Here is a 12927-nt window from a genome sequence, read left to right as displayed (position 1 = left end):
GCACTTTTTCCTTAAAATAATCACAACATAACTTCTAATAATAAATAAGAACTTCTTGGTTAATTACAAAAGACACCTTGTAGCCATCATTTATTACTGAAATTAAAAAAAAGTGCATTTTTTGATAACTATATTTCAAACAAATGGTGGTTGCAATTGGTAAACTAGAAATAAAATACAATAGCATTCTGTACCTGGAGAATTTTAGCCCAAAATATTCATGAGGTAATCTTAAAAAATAAAGATTATATAATAAAAACAACCTGGAGAAAGAATCCAGTTCCATATTAAAATATATCGATATCCATTCATTTTATTTTTTGGAGGGGAGGCAGAACTCAAATGATATACTACAATTCATTTTAAATATTAATGAACTCTATACAAAATCACCTTTGAGCAATGCAAGAAAAACTCTCGCTAGCACATTCAAAGAGATTCAATGAATATTCAAAGGATTCTTTCCTAAACTTCCTGAAACTACTGTTGAAATTCAATCATGATGGAATTAGAAAGCAATGACTGTTAAGAGAACCTTTTATGAAAATGAATTCACAGATATTTTATGTCTAAAAAATAAAAAAGCAAGCAAGGATTTAAGCTCTGAATAAATCAGATATTTCTAGAGAAAATTTTCATCATGGGAATTGTTTCTACTGTGGGTCAACTAATAAATATATTTATGTGCAAAATGAATTACCAAAGGAATCAATTAATGAATCAGTGAATGTCTTCTGATATATGCTAACTGCGAAAATTTCTTCCCACATAATCCACAAGAGAATGGTTTTTCTTCAGTATGAACTAATAAATGTGTTTTTAAATTATCTGATCTTGAAAATGCCTTGCCACAATTTTCACAAATGAAGGGCTTCTCCTGAGTGTGAACTAATAAATGTCTTTTCAGCTCACGTAATATTTTAAATGCTTTTCCGCATGTTTCACAACAATATGGTTTCTCTTCAGAATGAACTAATAAATGTGTTTTTAGAGTAGCTGAAGTTGAAAATGCCTTGCCACAAGTTTCACAGGTGAAAGGTTTTTCATTAGTATGAACTATTAAATGCGTTTCCAGATTATCTGATCTTGAAAATGCTCTGCCACAAATTTCGCAAGCAAAGGGTCTCTCCTGAGTGTGAACTAACAGATGTCTCCTCAGCTCACGTGATATTCTAAATGCCTTTCCACATGTTTCACAGGAGAACAGTTTCTCTTGAGTATGGATCAATACATGTGCCTTTAGACTACCTGCAGTTGAAAATGCTTTGCCACATGTTTCACAGGAAAAAGCCTTCTCCTCGGTATGAAATAGTACATGACGTTTTAGATTATCTAACCTTGAAAATGCCTTTCCACAAATTTCACAAGTGAAGGGTTTCTCCTCTGTGTGAACTAAAAAATGTCTTTTTAGCTCACCTAATCTTTTAAATGTCTTGCCACACATTTGACAAAAGTAGAGTTTTTCATCCCTTTTAGCATGTGAGCGTGCTTTAACACTCTCTGATTTTGACAATTTATTATCTCGTTTTACAGAATCAACAGGTTTCTCTCGAGTGTTCGTTAAATGTGTTTTCCAGTCAACTGGTTGTGATGATGTTTTTGAATTTACTGTACACGAGGAAGGTTCCTCCTCAGTATGAACAAAGTGCCTTTTGAGTTCGCTGGCATTTGTAAATACCTTACCAAAAGTTTCCCAACTGAAATCATTTTTTCTTTGTGCTCTTCTTCCTGGTTTCATTCCTTTATCCTTTAACAGTGACTTCTGAAAATTTCTTTGCTCAATGATACCTTTTTGAATAATGGAGTTTGACTCATTTGCAGTGAGTGACACTGAATTTTCCTGTGATTCTACTGTGTTGTATGGGAGACCAAAATATTCTTGTAAAACATTCTTTCCAGTTTCATCTTCAGAATTTTGACAAGTCATTTGCTGAATACTTTTGTGAATAACGGCATGCTCATTCACAACAGGTGACACTGAATTTTCCAACAGTCTCTCACCTGTTTCATCTTCTGACCCTTGACAATCCATCTCTTCAATAACATCTTCATGGATAACTGAACGCTCCTCATTTGTAATGGGTGACATTGAACATTCTTGTGATTCCACTGTGCTATGTGAGACAAAATTTTCATGCACAGCATTTTCTTTTCCAAGTTTATCCAATTTCTGACAATTACTTTTTTTAATGTTATCTTTGTTAGTAATGGAATTCTGCTCATTCACAATGAGTGAAATAGAATATTCCTGTGATTCTACTATGCTATGTGGGATAATAAAATCTTCATGAAGAAGATGCTTTCTAGTTTCATCTTCTGACTTTTGACAATTCCTTTGCTTAATAAATTTGTGAAGAATCAAATCCTGCTCACTTGGAACTGATAACAATGAATTTTCTTGTGATTCTGTTGTGCTTTGTGGGCAGTCATCACCTTCTTGAAAAATATTTTCCTTTCTAGTTTCATTGGCAGACATTTTTCTAATTATTCCCAAATAATTTGCTGTTTATTTAAATCTATGTATGTGCATGGAAAATGAAATACTGATAATATTCTTTTGTTCAGGGCAGCTGAATCTGTTTTCCTTCATGGCTGAATGGAATAAATTCTTGCTGGATCTGAAAAAGAAAGGGTATATTAAGCTAAACAAGCAATAATAACTTACATAATTCACTCAATGTTATAAACAGTTTATGTTAACGATACAAACACAATCATATAAAAAAACTAAATAAAGAAGCAAAATACAGGGATATCCATAAAATAATCTATTGAGGTCAGGTGAAGGATCCATATATATTCCTTGCTCACTCTGCCAAAGCTCAAAGCTCACCCAAACTCTCTCACATTTACAAGTATGATGCATATCTTGGTGGACTCAATTATAAAATTCTCTATCTATGGTTGAACAAGAGACTTAAGATAAAATTGGTCATAGATCTAAGCTAATACTTTCGCACTAGATATTAACAAAACTATCTACCTCTAGCTTAAAATTTTTGTAGAAGTTGGAAGATTAACTAAATTTTCTTAAGATATTATTGTATTTTATGAAAATAATTAAGAGGAGTCTGAATAAATCTGGGTAAAATCTGAATAAAACTACTAAATAATAATAATAAAAAAAAGAAATTTCATTTCATTAGTGCCTTTAAAAAACAAAGAAGAAAAAAACCAAACTGCTATTCATCTTATTACAAATTATTCCTAATGATCCTACACTCTACTGGCCCATTAACATCCCTACTATGACGAATAGTCTTTGATTAACCTGTATATAATAACTTAAGTACAATAGTCTCAATAAGGTAAACAGGACCCAAGTCATTTGGATTAAATGAAATATGCAGACATAAGGGAAATATATTGCATTAAAGAAAATTTTGGATATGGCACATATGCAACAAAAATATACCCAGCTTTTTGACATAATGTGGCCGCAACAATGCCTCCTGCATGCATACATTATTCTGCTTCCTCCAGTTACCAACTGGCAAAGCAAAGGAAAAAAATTATATGCTAGCTGAGTGGATGCCTCTTAAAGAATTATCAGTAGATTCAGCCCAGTTACTACATTTAGGTGGTAATAATCCCAACTATGTGGTACTACATTCAGGCTAGTGGAGAATGAAAAGACTTAGGGATAACTGTAAAGTCCAATGAAGTTTTCTGAATAATGCAGATTGGCTGCTAGGGTAGCACATGACATTTTATTTTATCAATGATATATGAGAATTTTGCAAGCAGGAACAGAAGTTAATATCTTGTTGTAAAAGGCACTATTAGACTGCATCTTGAGTGCTGCATGCATACAGGTTTCCAAACTTTATTTTAGGAAGGATGATCTGTTGGAATGGGTGCAGAGAAGAACAATTAGATTAGCCAGAGCCACAAAAGGGTTCTCTTGCCCAGAAAGACTAGTTCTGTAAATTGCAATATGTAATTATCTAAAAACTAGGCATCCGTGAGAAGATCTGGTTGCAGTTTAAAGCCTTAAATTTTAAATTGTACTTATATCAGCAATATACTGTCACTGGTTCATGTGAGCCGTTTGTTAAAATCTTCCAAGTTCAGGAAGCCAACTATTACTGCATATTTTTAATTACTGCATATAAAAAAAAAACTATTTTTAAAAAAACTAAAATTAAAAACTAAATTTTAAAAAAACAATTACTGCATATAAAAATATTATTACTGCATATTTTTAATTATCACAAAATCTCAATAACACAAAATTATAGGTATGAATTTTCATTATTTCACCTTCATTTGTCCATGCATGATGGGTGTATTTAGTCTGAATACAGTTATTCTTTTACAATATTGTGAGGCACAGATGGGTGGAGGACTGGGCTTTCAAATTCAATAGACAACCATATATTTGAGCGTAAATAAACAATTAACTGTTCTATGCTTGTTCAGAAAAAAAAAAAAAAGTTTAACTGTAATACCTACTCTAATGCATTAACGGCTTATGCCTCAAGCTGCAAAAGAGTTAGACTATGTATATCTTAGTGCCCTTGCATCATTTATACACAGCCAATTATAGATTAGCAAATTTGCAATAGCGGCATTGTTTAAGTTACATCTCATATTGTGAATACCTTCACGACGAGTTGCCATGACATTGCACTACTTCGAATAAGTAACGCTTCACCCGAAGGAGAAGACTGTTACTTATTCTCAGTGGATACCACTACCACCCAGATGGCACCGTTTCAGGGCTAAATGATGACAAAACAGCTGTCAAGTATATCTCCACAATATGAGAGATGCCTGATAGTGTATGGTATAAGTTAGGACTCTAATGCATTAGAGTCCTAACTTATACTATGTATATATTAAGTGCAATAGCATCATTAATACACAGCCATTTCTGAATAAACAGAATATTTATAAGGCGGCATCGTTTTAAGTTATATCTCATATTGTGTCCTTCTTCGGTGGGTGGGTAGGTACCCACCCACCGAAGAAGGCTGTGTATTAATGATGCTATTGCACTTAATATATACATAGTCTAAATTTGCTCGCAGCTTGAGGCTTTAGCCCTAAATGCATCTTAGTCTAAAAAGTCCTAACTTATATCATACACCATCAGGCATCTCTCATATTGTGGAGATATACTTCACAACTGTTTTGTCATCATTACATCACTTGGGTATCTACCCACTAAAGAAGGGCCAAATAGCCCTGAAATGGTGCCCGGAGTTTCCAAGAATAGGTAACAACAGCCTTCTCCACTGGGGAAGCGTTGCCTATTCGAGGAGTTTATGAGTGGTGTGAGTTGAAGGAGTTACTGTACCTTTCATTCTTCTACACCGTTTCTTTTCCTCTTCCACTCCCACTGTTACTTTCCCTCTACCTTTTTGCTTTTCTAAGTCTAATAGGGACAACTGGATAGTCGAGTTATTATCCCACACAAATACAAAATAGCCCTGAAACGGTGCCGCCTGGGTGGTGGTATCCACTGAGAATATGTAACAACAGTCTTCTCCTTCGGGTGAAGCATTACTTATTTGAAGTAGCACAATGTCGTGGCAACTCATTGTGAAGGTATTCACAATATGAGATGTAACTTAAACGATGCTGCCATTGCAAATTTGCTAATCTATAATTGGCTGTGTATAAATGATGCAAGTGCACTAAGATATACAGTCTGTAATACCTACTGAATTCAGTAGAAACTGCCAAAAATAAATGCCAGTTGTTCTTATGATTGATTTTATTAAATAATGAAGTAATTCACTAAGTGGTATAGTGAGAGGTGACTAACCCTAAGGAAAAGAAGCAAACTATCTTGCATTCCAAAAATAGAATTCATTCAAAAGGCCATCTTTTTTTATATATCAACATACCATGATATATAAAATAAATGACTTTCTGCTGCAAATAAACTGATTTGGTAAAATGCAGTAGCCCAAAAAATATGGAAATGCAGTATTATTTTTTAAATTTAATTGTAGTGCATGAGAGATTTAAAAACTATTAATGTAGTACTTAGAGTAATTATATAAAACTATTTTTGCATAAATGCATTCTTTCATACAATTCAATTTAACAGTTTCAATTATTAATTTACAAAATTTAAAAAAAAATAAAATAATTTACTGAATGATAAATTAAGAACTTCTTTTAATAAATCACCTTAATTTAAAAATGTAAATTATATTTACATTTATTATTTTTTAAGTTTAATTTTGAAGAGGAAGCCACACAGACATTTATGTAAACAAATAAAAACTTTTGCAACTGCCAAAAAATATTCAGTTTTTGAAATTTTGCCTATATATACCATCAAAACATTGTTTTTTCCAACATTGTAGGGCTGGATGCACTGCACCTCATGGACCTTCATACCATACAATTCCCTCCACCCCCATATCATTAATTGTTAGAAGTGTCTGATCATCTCCAGTTTTAAGTCAAATACCTATTGTGTTTATCTGAATCAAAATCCAGTTAAAAAAAAAAAAAAAACACATAAGTAGGTTTTTACCCTCATTTGGTTTTATTTTTATTCATAGTAATATAAATTTCAGCTGTTGGAAGTCAGAGATGTTAGAAATACAATAGGTGGACTCTTCCATCCCCTTCCCACCAACAGGCAACTTTCAAAGGGTGTCCTTCCCACCCTCTCTCAGAACCATTTTCTGAGGCTCCAACCTTGATTGGATCTGCTCTCAGCTAGTACCACATACACTGATGTATATGGAGCTGCCATATGCTTGCAGGTTGTGCACTACACAAAGGCACCTAATCAAGGGATGCACCATCTGGAGTGTAATAGTTTAAAAATTTTAATAAATAAAAAAATTAACTGGCAGCTGTCTCATGATTAACCCTAAAGGTTTAGCTCATTCTTTCCAAAAATCAAAAACAAGAATGGTTATTCCCATTTTTGTTTGTACTTTACTATAAACATTACTAAAAATGTTACAAGCCAAAAGTTACATTATCAACTAGAATTTGTTTTCAGCCATAAATAATAAGCAACAGCGTGATAAACAATTTTTGTTGTTGTAAAGTGTTAGAACAACAGTTGTTTTTTTAACCTTCAAGTCTAATGTGTTAATACTTTATAAACACATACGCAGAGCATAATTTAAAGGTAACAATTACCTTAGATAATATTAAACAAACTACTGAAATTTACCCTCAGCTGCAGAGCTGTGGTGGAATACTGCACAAAGTTCCAATATGATAAAGATACTGTGCAATAAAGATTCCAAATTTGTAAGTTTAACAAAACGAAATATGTACCTGTACACAACTCATACTTTGTGTATAATGGATGGTCGGAACTAACGGGAAAATGTAGGTCACTTGAACTAGGCTACCTCTATAATTGAGGCCACTGCACCCCTCATGCTTTTGTGCCTATAAACAAGATATATTCTATGTCGGCTAGTTTGTTTACCGTAAATTGTAACCTGCCCGACACCGATTAGATTAATAAACTAAATAAATATTACAATAACTATGTAGAAAGCTTTTCTCTCCCATATAATTAATTTTGGTGGGAACTCTAAGGCAACGAGTTCTCACCTTGATATTATAGCAACCGCAGTGTTGAGTTTAAGAATATTGCGAGATACAGTACGTACCATGTCACAGAAACAGTAATTGATATTTTTTATGAAGAGAAAAAAAAAAAAAAGTTGCCTAATATTTGTGCGGGCTTCCCCTCTCCCCATGATACCATCCTCGAGTTACGTTAATTTGAGAATAACCCCTGCAGCAAGGAGTCTACAACTACTGTATAATCACAGTTTAAAAAAAAAAAAAAATTTGTATGAATAACTATTTCGCTGGCAAGTCAACTTCAGAGAACTCATTTGGCTTCGGCCGTCCAGAGTATAAACAGAATTTATTTACTTCAATCATTCTAAATACCATGGAGGAAATACTATTCAGGTGGAACAGGTCGACAATTTTAATTTTAGAATTCCATGCTGTAGAAAACGATAATTCATATTTACATCAAATGACTTGATTTTCGTTTTTAATCCTTTGTATAGGCATCGCGAGACGTCGTAACTCGCGAATTTTGTGCCTTCGTGCGTAGCCTCTGCGCCTGCAGGTTGATAAATCGGCCATGGCAGACCATATAAATGCACGCATACATGAATGTCGCCTAAAAAATACAAAAAAATATATTTCCCTAAATTAGTCATCTAGCCGGAGGGAGTAGAGCATTTTCCGTAGTTATTCCTGGTTTTATTGCCTGTGAGAAATCAGCCCGTGAATACGTCTAGTACAGCATTGCTAGAACTGGAACAGAACTCAGTTTGAGTTGAAAATATTGTATTACATTTTTAAGCTGCCAATTAGAAGCTCGAACACGATTGTAATTAATCGATTAAAAGTGAAGAAAACTGAACCCTGCGAGGGGGGGGGCTGGGACTGAGTCTCAGCTGTTATTTAACAGCTGGGACTGTTTAAGTCTCAAAGTGGCTCGCCTTGAGACCCGTTGATGCTCTGCGTGCAATTTACTGAAAAATATTGATAATTCCTCCAGTCATACAAAAATATTTTGTATGTCGCCAAGGATGTAAGCAGAAATGTGATTTGGGGAGAAGAAAGTGATTCGAGTTGTGAGGATGGATACACTGACTGAAAAATATTCGGAAATATGGGTATATCGATATTGGCAACGATCTGTCGAAACTTTCAAACCACAAAGTGATAAAATTTTCCCTTTAGGTTCGTAGGCATTTTCAATAACAAGTACAAAAAAAAAATTGTTCCTAAAATTCGAGGGGAGGATATTTATCCCTGATTAATAACCGGTACATAGTCTTGGTGAAAGCGCAAAAATTCGATCGGATGTTGTAATTCCGGCTTGCACGGTACTAAATACTCTATTCTAGCACCTTTCATGTTTGGAGTTCTCAATTTTTTTCTTCATGCTTATAATGCAAATACAAACCCACGTTCTTAATTCGTCTCCCCACCCCGTTTCCTAGAAGACTGTTTACTTTTATGTACAGGCACACCCACGAGAGTACTGAAGGGGGATAGAGCCTCCAAAATGTTTTCAGTTTTTAATATTATCAAATTGCACTGTCATGTGTTGACACTTGTAAAAGCCACAATGTGGACCAAACATAAGACATTATGTTAATATACGGCTTAATTCAAACGGAATTTTTGGGTACGCCTGTGCAGTTTTTTTGCGATGGAAATATTCCTCCTAGTCTCGTCTCCCACCCCTCCAACTTAAGAAACTGTGCCCCTTCATAGTTGGGCCCACCAGAGACCAGCTAACTACAATCCTCAAACAGTGACAAAAAAAAAAAAAAAAAAAAAAACTTTACCACAATTTCTGTATCTGTAACGGTAATCCAACCTCATATGAATAGATGAATCCACTATACCGTCACGCATGGCAGGTAACACCAGAACTCCCTTCCCCTCACATTGTAGAGAAATACAGTAATTATCTTCGTAAATAACAGCAACAATTTTAAAAAGATAACACAATAATGTGAACTTGAATGTTGGCATTAAAGTGACTCGATTTTTTTTTTTAAAATTTTATAAGCTATCGAACGGGGAGATACTTTTATTGCATTATAAACTCTCCCCCCCCCCTCACTATAAACTATCTGGCGACGCCCATGGATTACGTTAGGCACGTCTGTGCCAGATATCTCTACTGGAAGGACGCCAATCACAGTAGCCAAACGATACTCTACACACACCCATCTCAGTTATACGCCAAATTCTACATAACAAAGCTAAGGGCCATAAACAAGCAACCAAACTTACCCAGATTCAACAAACGTGTTTTAACATATTCATTGAAAGAGCGCAACAAAATGTTCTTTCTAGTATCATAACACAAGACTCTCCACTTAGAAGACTCGATGTGTCCCAAATTCGTGACGCGATGTGTCACAAGAAATATTTGCATCTGTAGCAGCGCCCTCTCAGCTGCTTTCAACAATTATAAACAGTTCCCCTTTTTAGTTTTTTTAGTGCTAATTTTTGCACTATCGTAAGTGGTTGTGACGTTGATTCTAAATTCGTAATGTTATGTAAAATTGATAGTCTGCTTGTCCACTTGTTAAAATTATTTCCACTTTGACTCATTTACACTTTCTGAATATTTATTTTTACAACTGTGCAATCTATAATTTTATTATTGTTTAAATTTGCAAAGATAACCCAGTTTCAGTAGAAATATTCTTTTGCGTTTAATGGGATTGTAAAGTAGTTTTATCTCTTCAGATTGTTATCCAGCATTATTAATATTCCTGAACAGTTTTTTTTCCTGCGCAAAAGAAGAAAATTGCGGTCGTATGAAATCATCCGACCGTCGCCTGTAAGGAGTAATTACTGAGGCACATTGCGCCCTGGTCTCCAAAGTTGTGGGGAGCTCCTTATAATAACTGCGAACCAAAGCAATTATTATAAATAGTAAAGTTTTAATTTTCCTTATTTTCAATTGCGTTTACTATAATTTTGCTTTATGTTTATGCGTCAATCTCTTCATAAATATATCAATAAATCTCTATAAGTGAATTGTACCAATCGACTTAAATTTTACATATACATTCCAAATATATGTAGAATTTAAATTAATGATTGTTGCACAAATAAATATCATTTATTATCATTAGCTACATGGTGCAAGGAAGCTTGAGGCTTATGCTACACCAGCCAAAAAAAAATTCGAGTTACCCTGAGAGAGAGAGAGTCAAAAGTAGAAGGGAATCACCAAGAAAGAGAAGAATGATGATATCCAAGCTCGGGACCATGGGTGTGCCAAGCCAATACTCACCAGATGTGAGCCCCTGGGGTTATAAAAAAATTAATACTGTATAGTCAATACTATCCTGACTACACAGTATTCAAAATGAAAAATATTAAGAACCGGAATATATACAGGGTGTTTCAGTTAAACGTTTCAGAACTTCTAAGAGGGGTAGGGTACATCCTGACAACTCGAAATCATATAGCAATGTGGGGTCGGAAATGCTTTCCTGAAGCGGTGCTGTACACAGAAGCACCATAAAGAAAAGAGACCGTAAGTGAGAAATCGTTTTAATAATACATGAAAAGAAGCAAAAGGTACATGGATTAAAGTAAGTGTTCGAAGTTTCTTCCACGGGCTACAATGCACGCCTCACATCTCCGACGCATGGACATCCGAACATTCTGGAATACTCCAGGCGAATTTCGAATTTCTTGAACAAGAACGCCAAGTTAGTAGGATGGATGATTACACGAACGCAGAGTTAGCCGATATGCATTTGGCGTACGGGGCTGCAAATTGTAGTGGGCCAGCCGCACAGCGTTTGTACGTGGAACGATATCCGACGAGGCGTATTCCCAGTCATAATTTCTTTGCAAAACTGCACCAGAGGTTAGCTGAGAGAGGTTCATTTGAAAGAGCTGACAGGGACAGGGTAAGAATAGCACGGACTCCAGCCGTCGAACAGAATGTGCTGCAGCATGTACAGGGGAATAATCCAAGAACGAGTACACGAAGTCTAGCAAACGCAGTCGGGGTTTCCCATTGCAGCGTCTGGAGGATTCTCCGAGAACAAGACATGCATCCGTTTCACGTGCAGCGTGTCCAGACACAGCAACCGGAGGATTATGCACCTCGTATTGCTTTCGCACAGTGGTACCTTGGAAAATGTGCTACAAATCCCCTTTTTCCTGCTGAAGTGTTGTTTTCCGATGAGGCATCCTTCACAAGGGAAGGAATTTTCAACACGCATAACGACCATATCTGGGCGGTCGAGAACCCGCATGCAATACGACGTCGTGCAGCACAGATTCGATTTTCGGTCAATGTATGGGCCGGTATTATGGGAGATCACCTCATCGGACCTTACCTGTTACCGTGTCGTCTAACCGGACCTATCTACTTGATCTTTCTGCAGCAAGTATTGCCACAACTTTTGAGAGATGAACAGATTTCTGCATCGACACAACAGACAATGTGGTTCCAACACGATGGAGCCCCTGCCCATTATAGCAGAGATGTTCTTAACTACCTGGATGTCACATTTGGTCAACAGTGGATCGGACGTGGTGGTCCCGTGCGTTGGCCTGCTCGGTCACCCGACCTATCATGTCTTGAATTTTATTTCTGGGGTCATATGAAATCGCTAGTTTATGACACCCCTGTTGACAATGCCGAGGAGCTGGTTGCAAGAATCGCAGTAGCTGCCGAAGAAATTCGAAATTCGCCTGGAGTATTCCAGAATGTTCGGATGTCCATGCGTCGGAGATGTGAGGCGTGCATTGTAGCCCGTGGAAGAAACTTCGAACACTTACTTTAATCCATGTACCTTTTGCTTCTTTTCATGTATTATTAAAACGATTTCTCACTTACGGTCTCTTTTCTTTATGGTGCTTCTGTGTACAACACCGCTTCAGGAAAGCATTTCCGACCCCACATTGCTATATGATTTCGAGTTGTCAGGATGTACCCTACTCCTCTTAGAAGTTCTGAAACGTTTAACTGAAACACCCTGTATATGATACTCAAAGTTAAACACTTGACTCCACATTTCATGATGGAGTCAAATGTCTTTTTTTTTTTTTTTTTTTTGCCAGAAGTTTACCAACGTATAAAAACATACACAAGGCCCAAGAGCACTGGAACAACGCAATTACTCTTTGTCCAGGGCCAGCCCTGAAATATGTGAAAATAAATTGATTACACAGTAATTTCTCATTGGTTATCATATTTGAATATTATGTGTGATGGTGTAATTGGCAGTGGCCATTTTAAGGACTTTTTTTCTTTTTTTTTTTTTGCACAACTGTAAGGAATTAACTCCTTATTCTCATATTGTCAATGGTTTCTAATCCTTTGTAATTTTCTGGATACACACTATTTTCCTCAATAAATTAAATTAATGATTGCAAATGATGCAAGATAACCCCAGGGGCTTACATCTGCCA

The 12927-nt window shown here is 35.7% G+C and overlaps 1 protein-coding gene across 1 annotated transcript; it reads right to left on the bottom strand.

Moving 5' to 3' along the window:
- Positions 1–666: 666 nt before the first annotated feature.
- Positions 667–9894, bottom strand: LOC150075582 (uncharacterized). Its single transcript, XM_090388832.1, has 2 exons — positions 9772–9894; positions 667–2618 (listed from the first exon to the last, which is right to left on the bottom strand). The coding sequence occupies exon 2, from the start codon at positions 2474–2476 to the stop codon at positions 713–715; it is 1764 nt and encodes a 587-aa protein (XP_090244958.1). The 5' UTR covers positions 2477–2618; positions 9772–9894; the 3' UTR covers positions 667–712.
- Between the last annotated feature and the right edge of the window lie 3033 nt (positions 9895–12927).

The sequence above is a fragment of the Mastigoproctus giganteus genome, chromosome 14, assembly GCF_048544385.1.
Source record: "Mastigoproctus giganteus isolate SK-2022 chromosome 14, ASM4854438v1, whole genome shotgun sequence".
NCBI lineage: Eukaryota > Metazoa > Arthropoda > Arachnida > Uropygi > Thelyphonidae > Mastigoproctus > Mastigoproctus giganteus.
The sequence above is the reverse complement of the archived record's forward strand: the minus strand, read 5'-3'. Positions and strand labels throughout refer to the sequence as shown.